Source organism: Suricata suricatta, chromosome 11, assembly GCF_006229205.1.
Source record: "Suricata suricatta isolate VVHF042 chromosome 11, meerkat_22Aug2017_6uvM2_HiC, whole genome shotgun sequence".
Classification (NCBI taxonomy): Eukaryota; Metazoa; Chordata; class Mammalia; order Carnivora; family Herpestidae; genus Suricata; species Suricata suricatta.
The window spans coordinates 92209070-92230677 of record NC_043710.1 but is presented as its reverse complement, the minus strand read 5'-3'; the positions used below and the strand labels follow the sequence as shown (position 1 = coordinate 92230677).

The window sequence follows — 21608 nt, the reverse complement described above, 5'->3', positions numbered from 1 at the left end:
GTACACCTGGGTGGCTCAGTTCGTTAAGAATCTGATTCTTGATTTTGGCTCAGGTCATGATCTCACAGTTTCTGTGTTTTGAGCCTCACGTCGGTCTCTGTGCTGACAATGTAGAGCCTGCTTGGGATTCTCTCTCTCTCTCTCTCTCTCTCTCTCCCTCTCTCTCTCTCTCTCTCTCTCCCTCCCTCCCTCCCTCCCTCTCTCCCTCCCTCCCACCCTCCCCCCCCCTCTCTCAAAATAAATAAATAAGCACTAAAAAAAATCAAAACAACCCAAACAAATAAAATGTCCCTTTTGTTTATTGTCTTTGATCAGTTATTTAGAAAACGGTTGTTTAGCTTTTAGATATTTGAAATTTCCATAGATACTTGTCATGTTTGATTTCTAGCTTAATTTCCTCGTGGTCAGAGAATACACTTTGTATGATCTCGATCCCTTTAAATATATTGGCACTAGCTCTGGGACCCAATATGTGGCCTTTCTTGGTGAATACATCACATGCATTAGGAAGGAGTGTGTATTTGCTGTTGTGAGATGCGGTGTTCTGTCAATGTTATTTATGTGACAGTGGCTGATCTCTTGCTGTTCAGAGCTTCTGTGATTTTACTTTTTATTTATTTATTTATTTTTTTGAGTGGTTCTAGTAATCGCTGAGAGAGTGGTGGCAAAATCTCCCATTATGATTGTGGAATTGTCCATTTTTTTCTTTAAATCCTATTAATTTTAGCTTTAGATATTTTGAGTCTCTGTTGTTAAGTACATGCTCATTTATAATTGTTCTTTCTGTCTGTGTCCTCTTAGTGTTACGAAATATCCATCTCTATCTATGGTAAAAACCTTTGTCTTGAAGCCTCTTTTGTCTGGTGGTGAAAGGGTCTCATTCTAGCCTTCTTATGTTTACTATTTCGATAGTGCATCTTTTACTATCCATTTACTTTCTACCTACCGATGTCTTTATATTTGATGTTCCTTATAGGTAGCATATAGTGGTGTCTTGCTTTTTTATTCATTCTGCCAGTTTCTGCTTCTAAATTGAAATGCTTAGACCATTAACATTTAACCTAATTATTGATATGGTTGGATTTCGGTCCAGGATTTTACGTATGCATGTATGGTCTTTGTTTTTTATCCCTCTGTTCTTTCTTTACTGCCTTTTTAATATTACTTAGATAGTTTTGGCATTCTACTTTTTTCTAGGTATTATCTTTTTGATTATATTTCTTTAAATTTTTTAAAAAACTGACTTATTTTGAGAGAGAGAGCATGGGAAGGGCAGAGAGAGGGATAGAGAGAATCCCAAGCAGGCCTCACGCAATCAATGTGGAGCCTGACGTGGGGCTTGAACCCAGGAACCATGAGGTAATGACCTGAGCCAAAATCAAGAGTCGGGCACTTAACCAACTGAGCCACGAGGTGCCCCTCTTTGTGTTTTTTTAGTGGTCATTCTAAAGATGACAATATGTATAATCTTTTATAGTGTTGTTTGAATTAACATTGCCCTTAACATAATGTTACACCTAACCTAAAATTTAGAAACCTTACAAGCATGTAAGTCCCATTCTCTTTTTCTGACATCGATATGCATTAAAACACAACAAGACTGTGTTTTTGCTTTTGTTTTGCTTTACATAATACCAGTTTTAAAGAGTTTAAGGCGAGAAAAAGCAGTCTTTTATATTTACCCAGGTATTTCTTTTGCCTTTTCTTCATTCCTGAGAATCCCGGTAAGCCCCTGGTAAGTTTCCCTATGGCCTCAAGAAATTCCTTTAGCATTTTTTGTTTGTTTGTTTGTTTGTTTGTTGAGCAGACCTACTGGCTAGGCATTTTCTTGGTTTTCCTTCATTAGAGAATCTCTTTATTTCACTTTCATTCCTGGAGGGTATGTTTGCTGGATATAGAATTCTGGTTTGATTATAATTTTCTCTCAGCACTTTAAGGATGTGCTACTATCTTCTTGCCTCCCTAGTTTCTTTTCTTTTTAAATTTTTTAAAATGTTTATTTCTGAGAGAGAGAGAGGGAGGGAGGGGGCAGAGAGAGAGGGAGACACAGAATCCGAAGCAGGCTCCAGGCTCTGAGCTAGCTGTCAGCACAGAGCTGAATGCAGGGCTCGAACCCATGAACTGTGAGATCATGACCTGAGCTGAAGTCGGACGCTTAATCAACTGAGCCACCCAGGTGCCCCTTGCCTCCTTGGTCTCTGATGAGAAATCTGTAGCTATTTCAGTTACCACCTTCCTGTATGCAATGTGTCATTTTGTGTAAATGCGTCAAGAATTTTTTCCTTATCTTTGGTTTTCAGCAGTTTTGTCATGATATATCTAGATGTGGTTTTCTTTGCATTCATCCTGTTCGGGTATGCTGATCTTGAGTCTATAAATGTATGTTTTCACCACATTTGGGAAATTTTCAGCCAGTATTTCCTCAAGGCTTTTTTGCTTTTGTTTTGTTTTTCTGTTCTAGTCCATTTTTCCTAGTCTTTTGGACTCCAGTCACACACACACACACTAGACCTTTTATTATTGTCTCCCAGTCCTTGGGGCTTTTTTCTTTTCAGTCTTTTTTGTGTGTGTTCTTTTCTTTTAATTAAAAAAATTTTTTAATGTTTATTTTTGAGAGAGAGAGACGGAGTGCGAGGCGGGGGTGGGGGGTGGGGCAGGGAAAGGCACAGAATCTAGAGCAGGCTTCCGGTTCCGAGCTCTCAGCACAGGGCCTGCCTCAGGGCTCGAACTCAACGATGTGAGATCATAATCTGAGCCAGTCCGCCGAGCCACCCAGGCGCCCCTTGTGTGTTCTTTAGGATGGATAATTTCTACTGCTCTTTATTTATCGCCAAGTTTACCAGTTCCTCTGTCCTTTCCATTCTATTGTTGAGCCCATCAGTGATTTTGTTACTTCAGATGTTGTATTTTTTGGTTATAAAATTCTTCCCTTAAAAAAGAGTTTATATTTCTCTCGGAAGAATTCTTGTTTTTTGTTTATATCAAGTGTGTTTTCCTTTACCTCGTGAGCCAGAGTTATCATTGTTTGAAGTCTTTGGTAATTCCAGCATTTGAATCATCTCGGGGTTGGTGCCCATTGATTGTCTTTTCCCTGGAGACTTGGACGCATTTTATTGATACTTGTATGTTGAGTAATTTTGGATTGTATACTGGACATGTGAATGAGATGCATGGAATAAAATCTGCTGGAGGATGTCAATATTTTTTTAAAGTAGTTTTTTTTTTTAATGTTTATTTTTGAGAGAGAGAGACAGAGAGACACAGTGCAAGTGGGGAGGAGGCAGAGAGTAAGGGAGACACAGAACCCGAAGCAGGCTCCAGGCTCTGAGCTGTCGGCACACAACCCGATGCAGGGCTAGAACTCACACACAGGGAGACCTGAGCGGAAGTTGGATGCTTAACCGACTGAGCCACCCAGATGCCCCATCATGTCAGTATTTCTGTTGTAGCACATAGTGAATCTGCTTAGATTCAGACTTCAGCCTCCGTTCTGCATTCTGAGGATGGCAGTTAAAATCCCAGTTCCATTGGCTAAGCCTTTGCTCTGCTGGTTCAGGTCTGGTGCACATGTGTCTAGTTTAGGGGTTGGGTGGAGGCTTGCGTGCCTTCTTATGCAGAATTAGAGCATTTACTTCTTTGTCATTCCTCCCTCTGGGATTTTGTCCATGTGCTCCCAGGCCTGCAGGGAATCGCGTTTCCTGATTCCTTAGGCAAAGACAGTGTCTACTGAAGGTTTGGCCATCCATCTGGGGCTGAGATATTCCGCGACTGGGACTTTCTCTTGGGGCAAAGCCATACCAGGAAACCCCAACCTCGTGGTCGCTCCTCAGGTTTTAAGTCCCCTGTACAAGCCACTGTCCTTCATTTACTTTTTTCAGCATCTTTGCGCAGCTGATTTTTGTATCTTGTTTGAAGTTTTCAGTTGTAATTGACAGGGATGATGGGTTTATATGGCCATGGTAGAATTCAAACTCCAGTTGGTTAATTAAATTTTTTTAATGTTCATTTATGTTAGAGACAGAGAGACAGAATGTGAATAGGGGAAGGACAGAGAGAGAGAGAGAGGGAGACACAGAATCCTAAGCAAGCTCCAGGCTCTGAGCTGTCAGCACAGTGCCCGATGCGGGGCTCGAAATCACGAACTGGGAGATCATGACCTGAGCTGACATTGGACACTCAACTGACTGAGCCAGCCAGGCGCCCTTCCAGTTGGTTAATTTTTAATGTCTGGTTGGTGAGAGGCACAGATTTGGGTTTGACTCCTACCTCTGCTGTTTATAGTTGGCCCCTTTAGTACGATCCCTCGTTTCTTCATTTGGGGAAAAAAAAAATTGGGATATGAGAATGTGCTGTCCCATCCCCAGGGTCGTGTGGAGCAAACGAGGTGATGGATGTGTATGTGCCTTGGAAATCCGATAAACGGCATTCAGGTGGTTGGCGTTCTGCCGTGTGTTCACGTGTATGTGTGTGCCCATGTGGCGGGCATGGATCCTTTTTGAAAAACTTTTTTTAATGTTTTATTTATTTTTGAGATAGAGAGAGACAGAGCATGAGAGGGGGAGGGGCAGAGAGGCAGGGAGACACAGAATCCAAAGCAGGCTGCGAACGTGAGATCATGACCTGAGCTGAAGTCACCGACTGAGCCACCCAGGCACCCTGCATGGGTTCTGCCCGCTCACGTCCACAGCAGTGGCATCAGTGCTGGCTTTTCCTCCGTAGGCACTTCCTGGACCTCACTACTATACTTGGGGAGATCATGGCGGCATCATCCTGGCCATCGCCCAGGGCATGGAGACCAATGAGCTGAAGTAAGTGCCTCCGATGGAGCTTTTTCTCTTAACATCACTCTGTTCTCCCAAAAATTTAAGTCTGTGAGTATAAGTGCGTTATCTCTTTACACACTAGACTGTCGACGGCCCAATTTATGACCTCGGCATCACAAACCTTTATTTATAAAAGGGGGATGATAATCTGCCCTTCCTATCTCAAGGAACGAATGAAATAATTTCATCGATCCTACAAAGTACAGCTCTCTATAAATATAAATTAGTAATGACCAAACAGTTAAGTAGGGACTTTGACTTGTCTGTCTTTGCTCTGCGTGTGACATAGAATGAGTGATAATAAAACAGTCAGTAGTAATACATGATGCTAATAACACCTGAGTGATCATTTCAGAATGCATACTACTTGGTAACCAGCTGATTTCTGTGGGGATCCATTTGGTTTGGGGACTCATACGACCAGACCTAGAAGGGACACTTGGGGTTACATGCTTCATGTTACGGATGGGAACACGGAGGCTCAGCAAGGTGAAGCCACTTGCTGAAGCTTCCCCTATTCATTAGTGACAGGCCAGGCTGGTGCTCCTCTTACATTGCATCCTGCACTTTTTGCAGATGTATTGCTCTGAAAAGCGAAAAACGTCAAGGGTCTGTAACCTCTGCCTGCTTGAGTCTGATTTTATCAGAAGCAGTTCTTTGATTATTTTTGTCTGAGTTCGTACAAGAGTTAATTTTGTTAACGTTACGTCAGGGCAGACAGGCTATCCCTTCTCCCTATTTTTTAGAAATGTTTATTTTAGGGGCGCCTGGGTGGTTCAGTCGGTTAAGCATCTGACTTCTGCTCAGGTCATGATCTCATGATTCGCGGGTTCGAGCCCTGCATCAGGCTCTGTGCTGATAGTGCAGAGCCTGGAGCCTGCTTTGGATTCTGTGTCTCCTTCTCTCTGTGCCCCTCCCCTGCTCATGCTCTGTCTCTCTCTCTCTCTCAAAAAAATAAATAAACACTAAAAAGTTTTTTTAAGAAAATGAAAATGTTTATTCTGAGAGAGAGAGAGGGTGTGCAAATGTGCACGCATGCTAATGGGGGAGGGGCAGAGAGAGAGAGGGAGACAGAGAATCCCAAGCAGGCCTGACACGGGGCTCACACCCATGAGATCATGACCTGAGCCAAAATCAAGAGTTGAACGCTTAACCGTCTGAGCCCCCCAGGCGCCCCCCAGTTTTGAGCTGAGCCCACAAGCTGTATCACGAATGGAGGCAGACAGGCTTTGCTCATTGTCTTGTTTAATGCAAAAAAGAAAGCCTTCTTTTCTTTTGCTCCTTTTAGAAACAGGGTTCAGCAGCAAGAGAGAGGTGGGTGGCTTGGAAAAACAGGTTGTAGCATCTGGTTGCCCCTGTGGTTTGCCCCGTGCTGAGGAGCCTGACCTCAAAGACGCTGGGAGAAGCGAATGACTGGTGTCTGGCTTTCTCCAGTCCGTTTGGCACTGGTCACCTGCTTCTCCCGAGCCAAGAGCCAGAAGAGGTACTGTTTATACACAACAGTGTATCCGCATTCTGAGTGGTGTTTGCTCCCGTGAGGACAGTCACCAAGCACCATGCTTCCCACATTGGAGCTGCCATTTATTTATCTGTCCATCCACTTACTTATTTATCCATTCCCATCTCACGTGGTTAGCAAACTGGAATCGTGCTGGGTACTGAGTATCTAAAAACAAATAGGATGTTTCCCCTCAGTCATAAGGAGTCCATCCTCCAGGGCTAAGATCCCCAAGCAGACGACCTGTGTGATGTTTCGGGCACTGCTGTGTGAGTCACATGGTAGGGGACACGTTTGGCTTCCTGCGTATCCCGTGCCGTTGTTTGAGTGACAGTCCGAGGGCAGGGGCGGTTCCTGGTCCTCCTCGTTTAACTTCTCTGCAGATTCTATTTGCGTTCAGGCGGGCTTCGCGTGACTCTGGTCCTCTCACACCATCTGTCGGTGCGCACATGCTCAGGGAACGCTGTGGCACTACTGCAGCAGGAGGCACACACGACCAGGAAAGTAAACAGGCTGCCAGAAAATCCCCAGACACTTGAAAGCGGCCGTGGGGTTGTGGGCCTGAGGGCTTACGGGCGCCGGGGCCCCCTTGTAGTTCTACAGAATACTTGGAGGTGTCTGTATGGATGGTTCAAATGAAGCATTTTGCAAATAGGAGAATATTTTCAGGCCTCCTACCGATAGGTGTCCCAGATATCAGTCCGAGGTGGGCCTCCATCTGTGTAGCCACCTGGCATTTATTTACTCCATATGTTGCTTTCAGAGGTTTTTGTTGTTGTTGTTGTTTACTTTTTTTTTATTTGCTGCTTCTCCTGCTGCTTTGGTTTTCACCTGTCACTGTGTGCTATCAGCTTCATCAGAATAGAAGCAGGAAATAGTACTGTAGTTAGTTCTAGTTAGTTCATGTCCTCAGATGGCAGCAGCGACTTACTGTGATCCCTGAGCACCAGCAGAGGATTTCTGTTGCTGGTCTAGATGTGCCGGGGCCCCTTCAAGCCTGGCCTCCAGGACCACCGTGATTGCTCTCCTTGAGACTCGCAGCCTTTATTGGCAGTCTTATTATTTGGGCATTGATCACATGTGGACTTTCTTCATTAGTTACCCTTTCATTATGTGCCTGAATCCTTCAACTCATTCACAAGGTCGTTTGCCCAGTATTTCTCTTCTGTACAGGCTAGCAGGTGTTTAGTCAATGCTTGATTGTTCAATAAATAGGTCATGCGTACTTAATCTTGCAAGATTGTGTATCCCTTTACTGATTTATCTATTTATTTATATTTTAAGCATTTGTTTAATTCTGAGAGACAGAGCTTGAGCAGGGAAGAGGTAGAGAGAGGGGAAGACACAGACTCTGAAGCAGGCTCCAGGCTCTGAGCTGTCAGCACAGAGCTTGATGCGGGGCTTGAACCTATGAACCAGGAGATCTGAGCTGCAGACACTTAACCAACTGAGCCAGTTGGCCACCCCTCTTTACTGATTTATAAAACCAGGTGGAGTGCAGGAGCGTAGCAGGTGAGCAGTTCTGCGGGGACCACTCCCACTGTGCTCCATGTAAATAGCAATTGTTGCAACTCCAGTAGGAAAGAAGGGAGAGTCCCCCAGATGTGTGCACCCCAGAGGCACCAGGGCTGGCCCAATCTACCTTTCTCACTTTTCACATGAGGAAATAACGTGACTTGTCAGTAGTTAGGGCCCAAGCAGGAACTCAGGCATTTTTCTGTTAGATATCATTTCTGGTCAATTACGCAAACATTTGTTGAACACGGACGATGAACCAGATGAGGTCCTAGGTATCGAGGGCGCAGAAGCATCATTCAGGAGCTGCCTGTGCCCACTGTGGCTCTGTCATGTCTCTGAGCCAGCTACCAGGAGGGGCAGGGGAAGGACTTGTTTGAAAGGGAGCTTTCGGACCCGAAGCTGTAGGGAAGAAAGGCATCCTCAGGAACTCTCGTAAGAGTTTTAGTAGGGACAGGGGTTGGAACATTGCTTAACGGAGGAGTTAGGTTTTTATTTTGTCTTGTTTTGGTGGTGGTTCTTTTAAATTATTCACATCTTGGGCTGCCTGGGTGGCTCAGTCTTAAGGTTAAGCCTGTCACCTCAGCTCAGGTCATGATCCCATGGCTCATGAGTTGGAGTCTCACTTCGGACTCAGTGCTGACAGCTCAGAGCCTGGAGCCTGCTTCAGATCCTGTCTCCTCTCTCTGCCCCTTCTCCACTTGCTTTCTCTCTCTCTCTCTTAAATATAAATAAACATTAAAAAATTTAAATTATTTATGTCTTTCTTTCCCCGATTAACACAGAGTTGGCTGTTGCTTGTTTCAGCCTCTGCCTTGACTCTCCGCTGAGGCTGTTACCTTTGTTACTGTTAATTGAAACCGAGAGCGAGAAGTGGAACGCTGTGTATTTTGCTCTTGTGTCTGCATGTCTGAAATGAGTAAACAAGAGCCCCCTTCTGGGGATTCACTCATTCATTGGATCAGCATGTTGTCGCGGTGAACCTGCTCAGGGGATGCACGGTTTTCTTGTGCATAATCTGTGTGTTCTTCAGAGAGGGGCTGCGGTGTTCTTGCGCCTGATTAAAAAAGAGAGAGAGAGAGACCCAAGCACAGGATCGTTGGCTTGATTGTGAAGGACAAAATCGTTTACCATTTCTTCTCGGTGGGTTTACCTGCCAGTAAAGGGTAGATAACTCTAATATTTTGGACTTGCCCAAGAGCATCTTTCCTCCCAGGAGATTTCTGATTGAAAATAGGGCTTTCCTCCTGGAGCCCCAAAAAGTGCAAAGATTGCATGTGGCAATGCAGCTCTCTATCCTGGACCTGAGTTCTGGAAGCAGCCCCCCAGTTCCAGAATGTGGGAGGTGGCAGTTAGCCTGCACGCTTGGTGGCAGCATTCATGCCAGTGGCACACTTACTGGGACAGTGGCAGAGTGAGCCCCCCCCCCCCCGATTCATTTTAACCCTCATTCGGTCTCTTTGGCCTTTGGGCTATAGTGAAGCACCTGTTCTTGTCCCTTTGTAACTGTTAAGAAACTGAGTGGTGGAGTTCAGAAAATACAGTGCAATTCATTTAATTTCCTTTGGCAAGTGTTATAATGCCCCTTCTATGTGCCCAGAAAGGTGCCAGCTGCCAGGGGCGGGAAGATGAGGAAGAGGGCTCGTTCCTGACAAATGGCAGTCTGGTCGAAGATGCTCACAAGATCAGGTCCTTAAAATAGAGTAGTAGAAGGAGCACACGGGGAGAAGGAAGGCGGAGGAAGGGGAAGCTTGGGCGAGGTTGGTGTGCCATTGCAGGGTTAGAAAGACCTTGGCCAGAGAAGGTCGAGCATGAACCCGGATGGAAGGCACGTGCTTGAGTGCGAACAGAATGCAGATTGCAGGGGGGGGCGGGAGGCACGGGGACTGAGGTAGGTGGAGGTAGGGGCTGGGGCCCAAGGACCATGCTGCCCTGGAGAAATCAGACGTGCCTTTCAACATGGTGGGGTCCTAAAAACCCCCAAAGGGTTTTCACCAGGGGAATGATGGGGCTAGATTCGCATTGTAACAAGATGGCACTGGCATGTGAAAGAAGCCAGACTAGAGATGAGAGAGGAAGCTGGTGGGGGGGGACTGAGCGTTTTGCAGGCAAAGTCTGCGTGACTAGCTGGGGGTGATGGGGTTACGCTGATCGGATCCTTCCTAGAGGCCCAGGGGAAAGGCCATCAGAGGAATGCGGGTGTAGACACCGTGGCCCGAATTGCTCTGGGCTGTCCAGGGGGAGATGCCCAGCAGGGATCCGCACGGAGTCTGTCCTCTGGTTGGGCCTCCCACCGGCCCTTGCAAGCAATTTCATGCAGGTTCCTCCTGTCTGTCCGTGAACAATTCATTTGCCAGATCACAAGGGGCTTTCGTTCCACTTTGGGACAGTTTGTTCATTTCTCCATTCGCTCACCTTTTTTATCGTTTATTTCTTTACGGATGGAGGTTCTCTGGTCAGAGAGAGCCCCAATTCCCATCTCTCCGGTTTCTAGCCAGTAGGCTTCGTTCGGCCCCCAGGAGACACACACAGAGGCTCTGAATGCCTTTCAGGATCGGAGGCCCCTCCCCGCCCTCCTCTGTGTCCCCCGCTCCGTGGGAGGTGGCTCCTCTCCTCTGCTGCCGTGGGATCCCGACCCTTCCCCAGCTGCGTCTCCTGTAGTCCACCTCATGATGTCAGCGCTTTCAATTGTGGGCCCGGATCTGACCCCACACACAGGGGTTGACACGGACACGGGTCTGGACACTCGGTCTCTGTCCCTGAGAACCCAGGACTTCTCTTTACACCTGTGACCGCCTCCCCACCTCTCTAGCTTCTACTGAATCATCTCTTAGAAACGGAGATATCAGTTTGCATACCATGAGATGCTCAGATTGTAAATCCGCCATTTAAACAGTTCTGGAGGATGCCTGTCAAGATGCAGAAAATTTCCATCACCCCAGAAAATCCCTCTGTGCCCCTTTGCCCAATACCACTCCCCCCGCCTCGCCTCACCCCAATTAGAGGCAACTGATGGTCCGATTATATTTTTATCACTGTAGGTTAGTTCTGCTGTTAGCAGAATTTCCTGTGTTTCTTCTTTGGCTTCTTCGATTCAGCATAATATTTTTGAGATTTTATCTATGCCGTGACCTCGATCAGTAGGTTAAGTTCAGCTTCACTGTAAAACCTAGAGATCTTTTTTTTTCTTAAGGGTTTTATTAAAGACATGCTTTTATTTTTTTTCTTTTAATTTTTTTATTTGATGTATGATGTTACATTAGTTTCAGGTGTACAACATAGCGATTCAGCATCTCCGTATGTTAGGCTGTGCTCACCACAGGCGTAGCCCTGTCTGTCACTATACAACACTATCACCATATCCTTGAACTGAGACTGTATTAGTAGTAGTATTTTTATTTAAAAAAATCTTTTAATGTTTATTTTTGAGAGAGAGACACAGCATGAGTGGGGAGGGGCAGAGAGAGAGGGAGACACAGAATCTGAAGTAGGCCCTGGGCTCTGAGCTGTCAGCACAGAGTCCGACAGGAGGCTCGAACTCACAATGCAAGATCACGACCTGAGCTGCAGTCGGACGCTCAACCGACTGAGCCACCAGGGTGCCCCAGTATTAGTAGTAGTATTTTTAAAGTTTATTTACTTTGAGAGTGAGTGAGAGAAAGTCAGAGTGAGAGAGAGCGCGCGAGTGAATGTGTGCAAGCAAGGGGGCGAGCAGAGAGAGAGATGGGGAGAAAGAGAAAATCCTGAGCTGGCTCTGGGCTGTCAGTGCAGACCCTGAGGTGGGGCTCAGCTTGAACTCCTGAAACGTGAGATCTTGATCTGACCTGAAATCAGGAATTGGACCCTCAACCGAATGAGCCACCCAGACGCCCTGAGATTTTATTATTGTAAATGGGTGTGTGTAGGGTGGGTGGGAGCGCCACCTTCAGCGTTATCGGAAATTCCAGAACAAGACCAGGGTCGATCTACGTGCAGCACACTTGTATTTCTCTGCATCACTGGGAGTATGTAACCAGATGCTAGTGACTTTCTTTGCGATCACGTAGGAAAATAGCCTGAGAATGAAGACCTCAGAGAGGGAAAATGATCAAGGGATGACTGTATCCCAGTGACTGTATCCCAGTGACAGCCTTGCCATCCTGAGGGCACACTGGGTTGCTCATGTTCATGAAATAATACATTCTTTTTCCCCCTCCAAGCCAGTTTGAGTTGTATTGCAGTTTAATTATAAAGGCAGCATAACCCTTCACTGGCTGGGTAACCTCCGCAAATTATTTGTTTTTGAGACTCCGTTTTCTCGTCTGTGGAAACACCTCACAGTATTTTTAATGTGGTAATTTAAACAAGATAATTAATACAAATAATTTAGCCTAGTACCTCACTAGACTTATAGTAGTCTTATTATTACTACTTTTTTTTCCCATATAGTGTTGTGTTGGTTTCGGGTGTAGAGTTTAGTGATTTATCACTTAGGTACAACCCCCAGTGCTCATCCCAACAAGTGCCTCCTTAATGCCCATCACCCACCTAGCCCATCTCCTTACCCGCCTCCCCTTCAGCAGGCAACCCTCAGTTTGTTCTCTGTAGTTAAGAGTCTCTTGGAACGCCTGGGTGGCTCAGTCGGTTAAGTGTCCGGCTTTAACTCAGGTCATGATCTCACGGTTCATGGGTTTGAGCCCTGCGTAGGGCTCTGTGCCGACAGCTCAGAGCCTGGAGCCTGCTTCAGATTCTGTATCTCCCTCTCTCCTTGAACTCCCCTGCTTGCGCTCTCTCTCTGTCTCTCAAAAAAAAAAAAAAAAAAAGTCTCTTATGGTTTGCTTCCCTCTCTGTTTTTGTCTTATTTTCCCTTCCCTTCCCCTATGTTCATCTGTTTTATTTCTTAAAATTCCACATATAAGTGAAATCATACGGTATTTAAGACCAGATTTTCTCCATGTTGAGCAGGTAGGCTTTTGAGACATGTAGAACTTTATTCTCACTTTTGCTTATTCTTTTGATGTAATAAAAGTGTTTTGAATCCTGTTTTGGCACTAATTGCATTATCAGTTCAATCAGCCTCCTGTAGGCTTTGCACATTTGATGGGTTGACCTTCCATACTGTTATTCATTTCTTTGACTAAAGCACAGAGCATTGTGGGAACTAGGGATCTCATTTTGGGTTGGGGTCATACCCTGTGTCAGCAATCATCACACCAGGGATGTGTTTTCATGTTTGTTTATTCTTTGAAAGAGAGAGAGAGAGAGAGAGAGAGAGAGAGAGAGAGAGAGTGCGCGAGTGAGCATGAGCAGGGGGAGGGGCAGAGAGAGAGGGAGACAAAGAATCTGAAGCAGGCTCCAGGCTCTGAGCTGTTGGCACAGAGCCCGATGTGGGGCTGCAACTCAAATACCATGAGATCATGACCTGAGCCGAATCGGACACAGAGCCAGATTCGGGACTCCAACTCAAGAACCATGAGATCATGACCTGAGCTGAAGTTGGATGCTCAACCGACTGAGCCCCCCAGGTGCTCCCATTTTTATGTTCATTAGGAAAGCAAAACTATTCTTCCTCCTCTGGGCTTCCAGAATCTCTATTCTCCGTGATTCTTTTAGAGATTCTTGTCTGCCATCATATTTTGAAGTCTTTCTGTTCTCTAGAATGTTCTCTCTTTTGTACTCCTTTTCTTTTTAACGCCCCTGGTTTTTTTCCCCTGTTTTGTCCAATCTGAAGATCATTCTTAATAAAGATATAACCAAAATAGAAATTGAATGGTTCTGCCTTTACCCCCCCCCTTCTATTATTGCTATTTATACCATTGACCATCAAAAGGATGATCCCTTTCTGGCTCTGTATAGAATTTCTTGCTGATTTTCTATAGAATTTACTAGGCAACCCACCCACCATCCCACTGACCCACAAATCTACCACTAATTTTCATAATTTGAAGTATAATCTTGGACTCATTGTGGGTATGTTTGGTCACTGTTACTGTAGATTTATTTGCTGTAGAATTATAACAAGAATTAACTAGCGGATTAGTACTGCTCTTTAAGTTTTTTGCCTTTGGTTATATGGTTCTTTTCTTACTGTGAACATGTTTAAAAATCTGGGTTCATCAAGGACCTTTCTATACTGCCACACATTAATGTCTTGAGTATTACCACATCCTTTATTGTTATCTCTGTTATATTTGTTATATATTTATTATATTAATTATGTTAAATGACCTTCCATCTTCTTGAGAGTTTTGACACTGGGATTATGTGGGTATTTTTATCTGAACATTTGGAATCCTCCAGTCCTGAAGGTAAGGGCTCTGTATGGTCTTTCCTGACTGTAGGAATATGGAGATGACTTGGTTGTTTTCTTGCAAGGTTCTTGTCATTTTCACTCCACCAGCACATGTTCTTCTTTAGGAGATCAGAACCTGGTCCAGAGTAGATGTCCTCCTAACTGTTGCAGTGCTAATGTGACTTGCCCCTTCCCCAAAATTCGGAAAAAACATTGGTTTCTAGATGCACAGTTTACTTTCAAATACAAAGCCATGCTTGGCCATGCACCTGCTTATTAGTCTCAACAAAGTGTCATCCCACAGTCGTCTGGGAACCTCTCAAGAAATGGGAAGCTTCTTTTCCCAAAGCTCTCTGGGGGTCAAGGAGCTGCTAAGTAGCGTTAACTGGGCAGTATGCAAATGGATGGACTTCGCACATTATCCCTGAGAGCTCCCATCCCGTCTGGATAATAGACCTACTCTTCCCATTCCTTTTGCTTTCTTTTTTTTTTTTTTAATTTTTTTAATGTCTTATTTATTTTTGATACAGAAAGAAACAGAGCATGAGAGGGGGAGGGGCAGAGAGAGAAGGGGACACAGAACCGGAAGCAGGCTCCAGGCTCTGAGCTAGCTGTCAGCATAGAGCCTGACGCGGGGCTCGAACCCACAAACGTGAGATCTGACCTGAGCCGAAGTCGGAGGCTTAACCGACTGAGCCACTCAGGCGCCCCTCATTTTGCTTTCAAAGCGATCCTCAGCCGTTAGCTCATCACACTGGCGCAAGGGGAGTGAATGAGTTAACTTATCCCTGTACCTGCTTCACAATGAGCTTCAACTGAAAGCACTACAACCAGAGGAGAATTTCTCCTCTTTGGAAGATCCTTAGCGGAGTCACTTGGTCCTCACTGACCTTTATTTACTTGCCTTGTACCCCGCTCCCCACCTCCTGTTTAACCTGCGGCCTCTTGCAGAAGTACCCGTTTTCATCACCTCGATTTGGGAGAGAGTGCTTAGATTGCATAATGTGAAAAGATTTATGTCAAGCATTTGTTGAGGGAGAAAAACTAAAATCTCAAAAATATGGGAAATGTGAAAGAAAGAGAAACTTTGCACATACGATTTCAGAGAGTAGCGAGAGCTGTGTGATACTGCAGAAAGCTCTAAGTGAGTGGTTTCCCAGGTTCAGCATCTCAGCCAGCTGCTTGGGAAACGAAGCAAGTGTGTTCCCCATCTTCCCCTCCGCCTCCCCTGCCCCTCAATCAGGAAAATTCAGCACATTTATTTTGTTAAAGAGCCTGCTTTCTTGTTTTGCTGTAACAAGAACAAATCCTCCTTGGAGACTTCTCTGTACGTATTTTTCCTCCAACTTAAAAATCTGTCAGGCCATGGGAAAAGGTAGGAGGATTGTATAAAGGATACTCACAGAAGTTTGCCCAGAATCACCAGTTGTTAGCATTTTGCCAGTCTGCTTTATTTCTATCATCTGTTTATCCTGTCTGCCTGTCTGTCTGTCCATATGTCTTTCCTTTTGTCATTTGTGGGTTTTTAAAAAAAAAAAAAGTTTATTTATTTTGAGAGAGAGAGAGAGAGAGAGAGAGAGAGAGAGAGAGAGAGAGAGAGAGAGAGAGAGCATGAGTGGGGTCAGGGCAGAGAGATTCCCAAGCAGGATCTGTGCTGTCAGGGCAGAGCCTGATGTGGGGCTCGAACTTACAAACTGTGAGATCATGACCTGAGTTGAAATGGAGTCAGATTGCTTAACGTACTGAGCCACCCAGGCGCCCCTTGCTGAGTCATTTGAAAGAAAGTTGCAGGCATCATGCTCCCTCACAGCTAAATACTTAAAACATGTATCTCCAAAACATAAGGGTATTTCCTATGCAATCAGAATGCCATTATGACGTCTAAGAAAACTAATGTGAGCTCAGTGTCCCTCAGACACTGTATTTATATTTTCTCAGTTGTCCCAGACTCCTTACAGCTGTCTTCCCTGCCAGTCTGGGATGCAGTCAAGGTTTACACGTTGCATGGGGTCGTTAATACCTCTTTAGTCTCTTTGTACCACACCTTCCACCTTTGTTTGCTGGTTTGTTAAGTTTCTCAGAGCCTCAGTTTTGTTTTGGAAGCATCCAGACCAGTGGTCATGTAGACTGTCCCGCATTCTGGATTCGTCCAGTTGTCCAGAACAGGACCTAGATGATATGTTATCCTCAGTGCTTTATTAGGAGGCATGTACTGTCAGATCGCCCCACTGTGAGTGATGCTAAGTTTGGGGAAGGTGGTGACTCCTATCCGTGGCAAAATTGCATTTCCATTTGTAGTAAAGGTTTTGTCTCTGGGTTGATAGCTTTGACCGCATGAGCATTGTGGTTCCCAGCACTGTTCCGCTCAGTGGTTTTAGCCCCCAGTGCTTGTCTTGCCTGACCAGGTGGTTACAGCGGTGGGTTACGGAATGGTCATTTTTCTCATGCTGTCATTGTTTTCGGTATGTATGAGGTAGCATTGTAATGTAAGAAAGACATTTTCCTCCTTCCCTTCCCTCTCCCTTTTAGCATCATTCAGAGACCGCTATCCTAGTTCTATTTATATATAATCTGTTACCGTCATTTTTCTTTTTCTTATTCAAAACTTCCCAAAGTGGCCAGTTGGAACTCCATCAGGCTGGCTGCCGGGTCCCGTTGCACTGACTCCATTGGTCCCTTAGCACCTCCTTGCTTTCTGGCACAGCCTTGAACGTTCTCTGCTCTGGCTATTTCTCCAAGGAGTCCTGGCTCCCATCACTAGTGAGTGTTATCTGGAAACCAAGCCTTTGTCCTAGAGACTTTAACTGTAGGATCCTCTCACTCGCCTTTGGCAGATACAGTACCAACGAAGGGGAGACCTGGAAAACATTCATCTTCTCCGAGAGCCCCGTGTTTGTGTACGGGCTCCTCACCGAACCCGGCGAGAAGAGCACTGTCTTCACCATCTTTGGCTCCAACAAAGAGAACGTCCACAGCTGGCTGATCCTCCAGGTCAATGCCACGGGCGCCCTGGGTAAGCCGCTGCCTCCTTGGCCCTTTTCGTGGAAATACTTATTGACCAAAGCATCGGCTAAGCTACTCTGTACTCCAGAGAGTCTGTAGCCGTTGAAGGAGGTGGGCCCATATGCAGTGAGCGAGGCAGTTCAATTCTTAGTAGGAGTAGGTGTTTTCCATCCTCACTTCCTGTCCAGTCACTGGCACCTAGTAGGTCTAGGTATACGGCTGTTGAACAGGTGAGTACATGAAAAACATGCTCCCGCCACAGCAGTTGTGGTGTGACGGACTCAGCAGGTGACAGCTATGTGAACGGCAGTGTGCCCCACGATGCAGGGTCCTCTCAGCCGTCTGGGGTCTCATCTGCCATCTGCTAGCGTAGCCACAGGATGTGTAAGCGAGCAGGGTGAAGTGTAATCCATCGCCTTCCTTCCTCCCCTGCTCCCTCTGCAGCCATGCTCTTTCCTCCTGCTCCTGCCTCGGCTGACATCATGCCAAGAGTCTGGAACATTCCCTCTGCTACCCATTCCGTTTCTACCAGTTGAACTCCTTTTCACGTTTCAGGATCCCATGCACTTGGCTGCTTTCATATCCCGACAGAGGACCCCTGCCCTCTTCTCTGTGTCCAGAGCCTAAGTGGACCCCTCACACCATGAATCATAACCTTGTGTCTGTCACCCTGTTTATATCATTCCTCATCGACTGGATCACTAGGGTCTTAGAAATAAGAACCTGTCTTGTGCATGTGTATTTTCTACCCCCTGAACCGCTTGATAGCCTTGCATTCTGGGCTTAATAAGTATTCGCTGATTTGAGTGGCATTGAGTAGACAGCTGTGCATCACTTTTAGGCGGCGTGTAATCTGGCTGAAGACGCATCTATAAAAAAGACACAGAGTGCCAGTGTAGACATAGGTGTACTTTGGAATTCCTGTAGAAGCCACTCGACTTAAATTCCCAGTGAGTACGGGTGGATGGAGTGATCGCCTAGGTGGTCTTACCATTTTTCAGCCCCTCCATCCTGGGATCTTCCACGAAGAGCCTTCCCAGTAGCGGCAATGGACTCTATTGCTCTCGGGCCATTCCTTCCAGGTGTGCCCACACTGCCCCCCAGATAGCAGGCAAGGAAACACCCCCGGGGGACACCATCTACCAAGGATTCAGCGTAACTCCCTGGGAGAAAGGCGCCTCTGATACCCATTTCTAGAGGGAACTGCAGAGTCTGCCAAAGTATTCCAGAAGTTCAGAGGGTGCCAAGCGCGGCTTGCTTCTCCCGGCTTCTCAGACGAACACCTGTGTTTCGGGAGGTACCTTGTTCCTTTGTGTGGGTGCCTCCAGGCATCAGAGCAAGCCGATCAGAGGCCTGGACCAGCTCTAGAGGTCCATGCACCCGCCGAGAAGCACGGGGATGAGCCGGATGTGGGGGCCTGGGCTGAGGGCGGGGAGGGCAGGAAGGGTCTCCCTCAGATGCTTCATGCTGCGGTTCCTTTTCCTCAGGGGTTCCCTGCACGGAGAACGACTACAAGCTGTGGTCACCGTCCGATGAGCGGGGCAACGAGTGCCTGCTGGGGCACAAGACGGTGTTCAAACGGAGGACGCCTCACGCAACGTGCTTTAACGGAGAAGACTTTGACCGGCCCGTGGTCGTGTCTAACTGCTCCTGCACCCGGGAGGACTATGAATGGTGCATTCCTCTTGGGTGCCCGGGGACTGGGTTGTGTCTTACTTAGCCATGTGGCATACAGACTAGGGCATGGCCCCTTCCCTTGAGGGAAAGAAGACAATCATAGGAAGTAAATACTTCTTTTTAAAAAAATGTTTAAAAATGTTTATTTTTGAGAAAGAGAGAGAGAGAGAAACAGAGATAGTGTGAGCAGAGGAGAGGCAGAGAGACAGGGAGACACAGAATCTGAAGCAGGCTCCAGGCTCTGAGCTGTCAACACAGAGCCCAATGTGGGGCTTGAACCCAGGAATGTGAGATCATGACCTGAGCCCAAGTCAGATGCTTAAGTGACTGAGCCACTCAGGCGCCCCAGAAATAGATGTTTCTTAAGCATTTCTGATGTGCCAGGAGTGGTGCTAGGCACTTTTTACATGGGTTAATCCATTTAATTCTTTTTTTTTTAATGTTTTATTTATTTTTGAGAGAGAGAGAGAGAGAGACAGCATGAACAGGGGAGGGTCAGAGAGAGAGACACACACAGAATCTGAAGACAGGCTCCAGGCTCTGAGCTGTCAGCACAGAGCTGGACATGGGGCTCGAACCCACAAACTATGAGATCATGACCTGAGCCGATGTCGGACGCTTAACCAACTGAGCCACCCAGGTGCCCCTATTAATCCATTTAATTCTTACAGCTACGAAATGTGGAAAGGGGTCAGCCTAGGGAAGCTGTCCTAGTTTATTTAGGAATAGATCACTCCAGGATTTATTTCCGTGAGGGTGGCTTCAAAAGGGAACATACTCACGCTTCCAGTGTAAGTACCTCCTTTTCCTCAGGAGCCCTATCCTATAGGGAGTGCATTTCTTTACCTGCAGTGAATGGGTGTCAGGGCATGTAAGTTTGTATTTTCATCAGTCCTGGAGCAAAGTACCCAGAGCAGGGCTGAGAATGGTGACAGCATAAGACACGACAGGCTTACAGGTAACTGTGGCCCAAGAGGGAAAGCCACATCCAACGTTGGAGGAGGAAGGGGTGCTTTTGTTGTGATTGCTGGCAGGAAGGAGGAGACCGATTTGGGGCTTGGAAATCGGGAAGTTCCTGAGGATGTGCTGTTAGAGATGAGCCTTCAGGAAGCACCTGGGTTTATGGACAGGAACATTCTGAGAAGATGTGGCTACAGTGGGGAGGCAGAGGGGTGGCAGGGAGGTCATTGGCCGCTTGGCTTGGATGCCTTGTCGGTTTGAAGGGGGGTCAGCAGTGAGCGGAATTGAGGCTGGTAGGTAAGGGCAGAGACAGAGTGGGTATGGACCTTAGTCTGTAAGCAGCAGGGGTCTTTGAAGGCTTTTGAGGAGAGTCGATGATCAGAAACAGAGCTTCCTTCGAAGGATGATTCTAGCAGTAAAGCACATAGGGTCTGGGAGCCCCTACGCAGCCCCTCAAGTCTGTGATCCAGCATGAAATCACCCCCGGCTGGGCTGTCCGTGGAGAGCATGGGTATCGAACATGGGAGTTTCTCAGTAGTTGCCGAGGTCCAGAAAAACTAACGTTTGCTTTGGGAAGCCCCTCTTATCTTGACGAAAGCCAGGAGCCTCAGATACGTTCTAGCCCAGAGGTTGGAACAGGGCCACGGAGTAAACTTCTTAGGCTTTGCAAGCCACATGGTCTCTGTTGGCAGCTTCACAGCTGCTTGTGGGGGCATGAAAACAGTCGTCAGTGAATGGGGATGCCTGTGGTCCCAGAAAGCCCTGTTGACAAGAAGAGCTGACTGGATCGGGCCACCGCCTGCCCAAGACCCATGCTTCTGAAGCTCAAGCGTGCGTATGGGTCATCTGGGATCTTGTGAAAATGCCAGTTCTGACTCCAGTTCCAGGGCTCTGCAGCTGGTCAGGCTCCGAGTGACCGCGAGGCTGCTAATCTGCAAACCGTCCTTTGAACAGCAGGGCTTTAGACCGGACAGGATGCACCTTCTCTTTGAAAGCCGTGTGTGTGGTTCTGAGATACCAGCATAGACCCTTGCATTGTGAAGCCACACAGCTGTTTGACATGCTCAGAGATGTCAGTTCAGTGTCCCTCTGCTACCCTGTGTCCTCCCTCAGATGCCCCCAAACTATAAATTCGAATCTGCAAGCTTTCACCAACCTTGGGTTCTCAGTCGTCGAGGCCCTAATCATGGAAATGCTTGTAGCACACTCTCTCGCGGTCGAAACCCTCTAGGTGCTGAGTCTTCGTTATGGCCAAGGGAGACCACCTGTCTTGCCTGTTGCAGGGTTGGGCTTGAGGCCAGATGAGATCGTGAGGGCGATGCCCCCTGAAATGATAAAGGTGTATTGATTTCAAGACCTCCTAGGAAGGAGCTGGCTGGACTCTGCGGCTCTTGGGAATGTCAGGTGGCCTTGGACAGTGGCAGTGAGGAGGGGCGTGGCCTGAGGTGGACGGTAGGAGGGGGATGAGAATGAGTGAGCTTATAGTTTCTGTGCGTTGGTTCCGCTGCTGAGTGACAGCTACCTGTGAAAGTCCAGTTGCTTCCGACAGTCCTTTCTGACCTCTCTGGGTGGCCCAGTCACCGGCCCCTATGTTCCTTGATTTCAGAGTTCGTTTCTTTCAGACGCTGGGCTTGAACCTCCCAAGGGGTGTTCATAGCCGATGAGGCCGTGGCCTACAGATTGCAGAAACCAAGAATAGGTGTCTTGCCTTTGGAAGCAAATAAGTGATGAGCTAATGCTCCTCCTAGCCCCTAAAAAGATTGTAAGCAACCATTCAGTAAAAATGACCTAAATTAATGAATAAGAGATGTTCTAGACAGTAATAAAACTCTGCCTTCTGAAAAATTCCTGCAAGTTGCTA

At 46.7% G+C, this 21608-nt stretch overlaps 1 protein-coding gene across 1 annotated transcript in view; it reads left to right on the top strand.

Annotated features, from left to right (window-relative positions):
- Positions 1-21608, top strand: part of SORL1 (sortilin related receptor 1) — a gene marked incomplete at its 5' end in the record, with an annotated part of 168464 nt that overhangs the window by 69142 nt on the left and 77714 nt on the right. The window contains 3 exons of the mRNA XM_029915675.1: positions 4720-4808; positions 16942-17120; positions 18598-18784. Coding sequence (XP_029771535.1) covers positions 4720-4808; positions 16942-17120; positions 18598-18784 — 455 coding nt within the window. The remainder of the gene's footprint in view (positions 1-4719; positions 4809-16941; positions 17121-18597; positions 18785-21608) is intronic.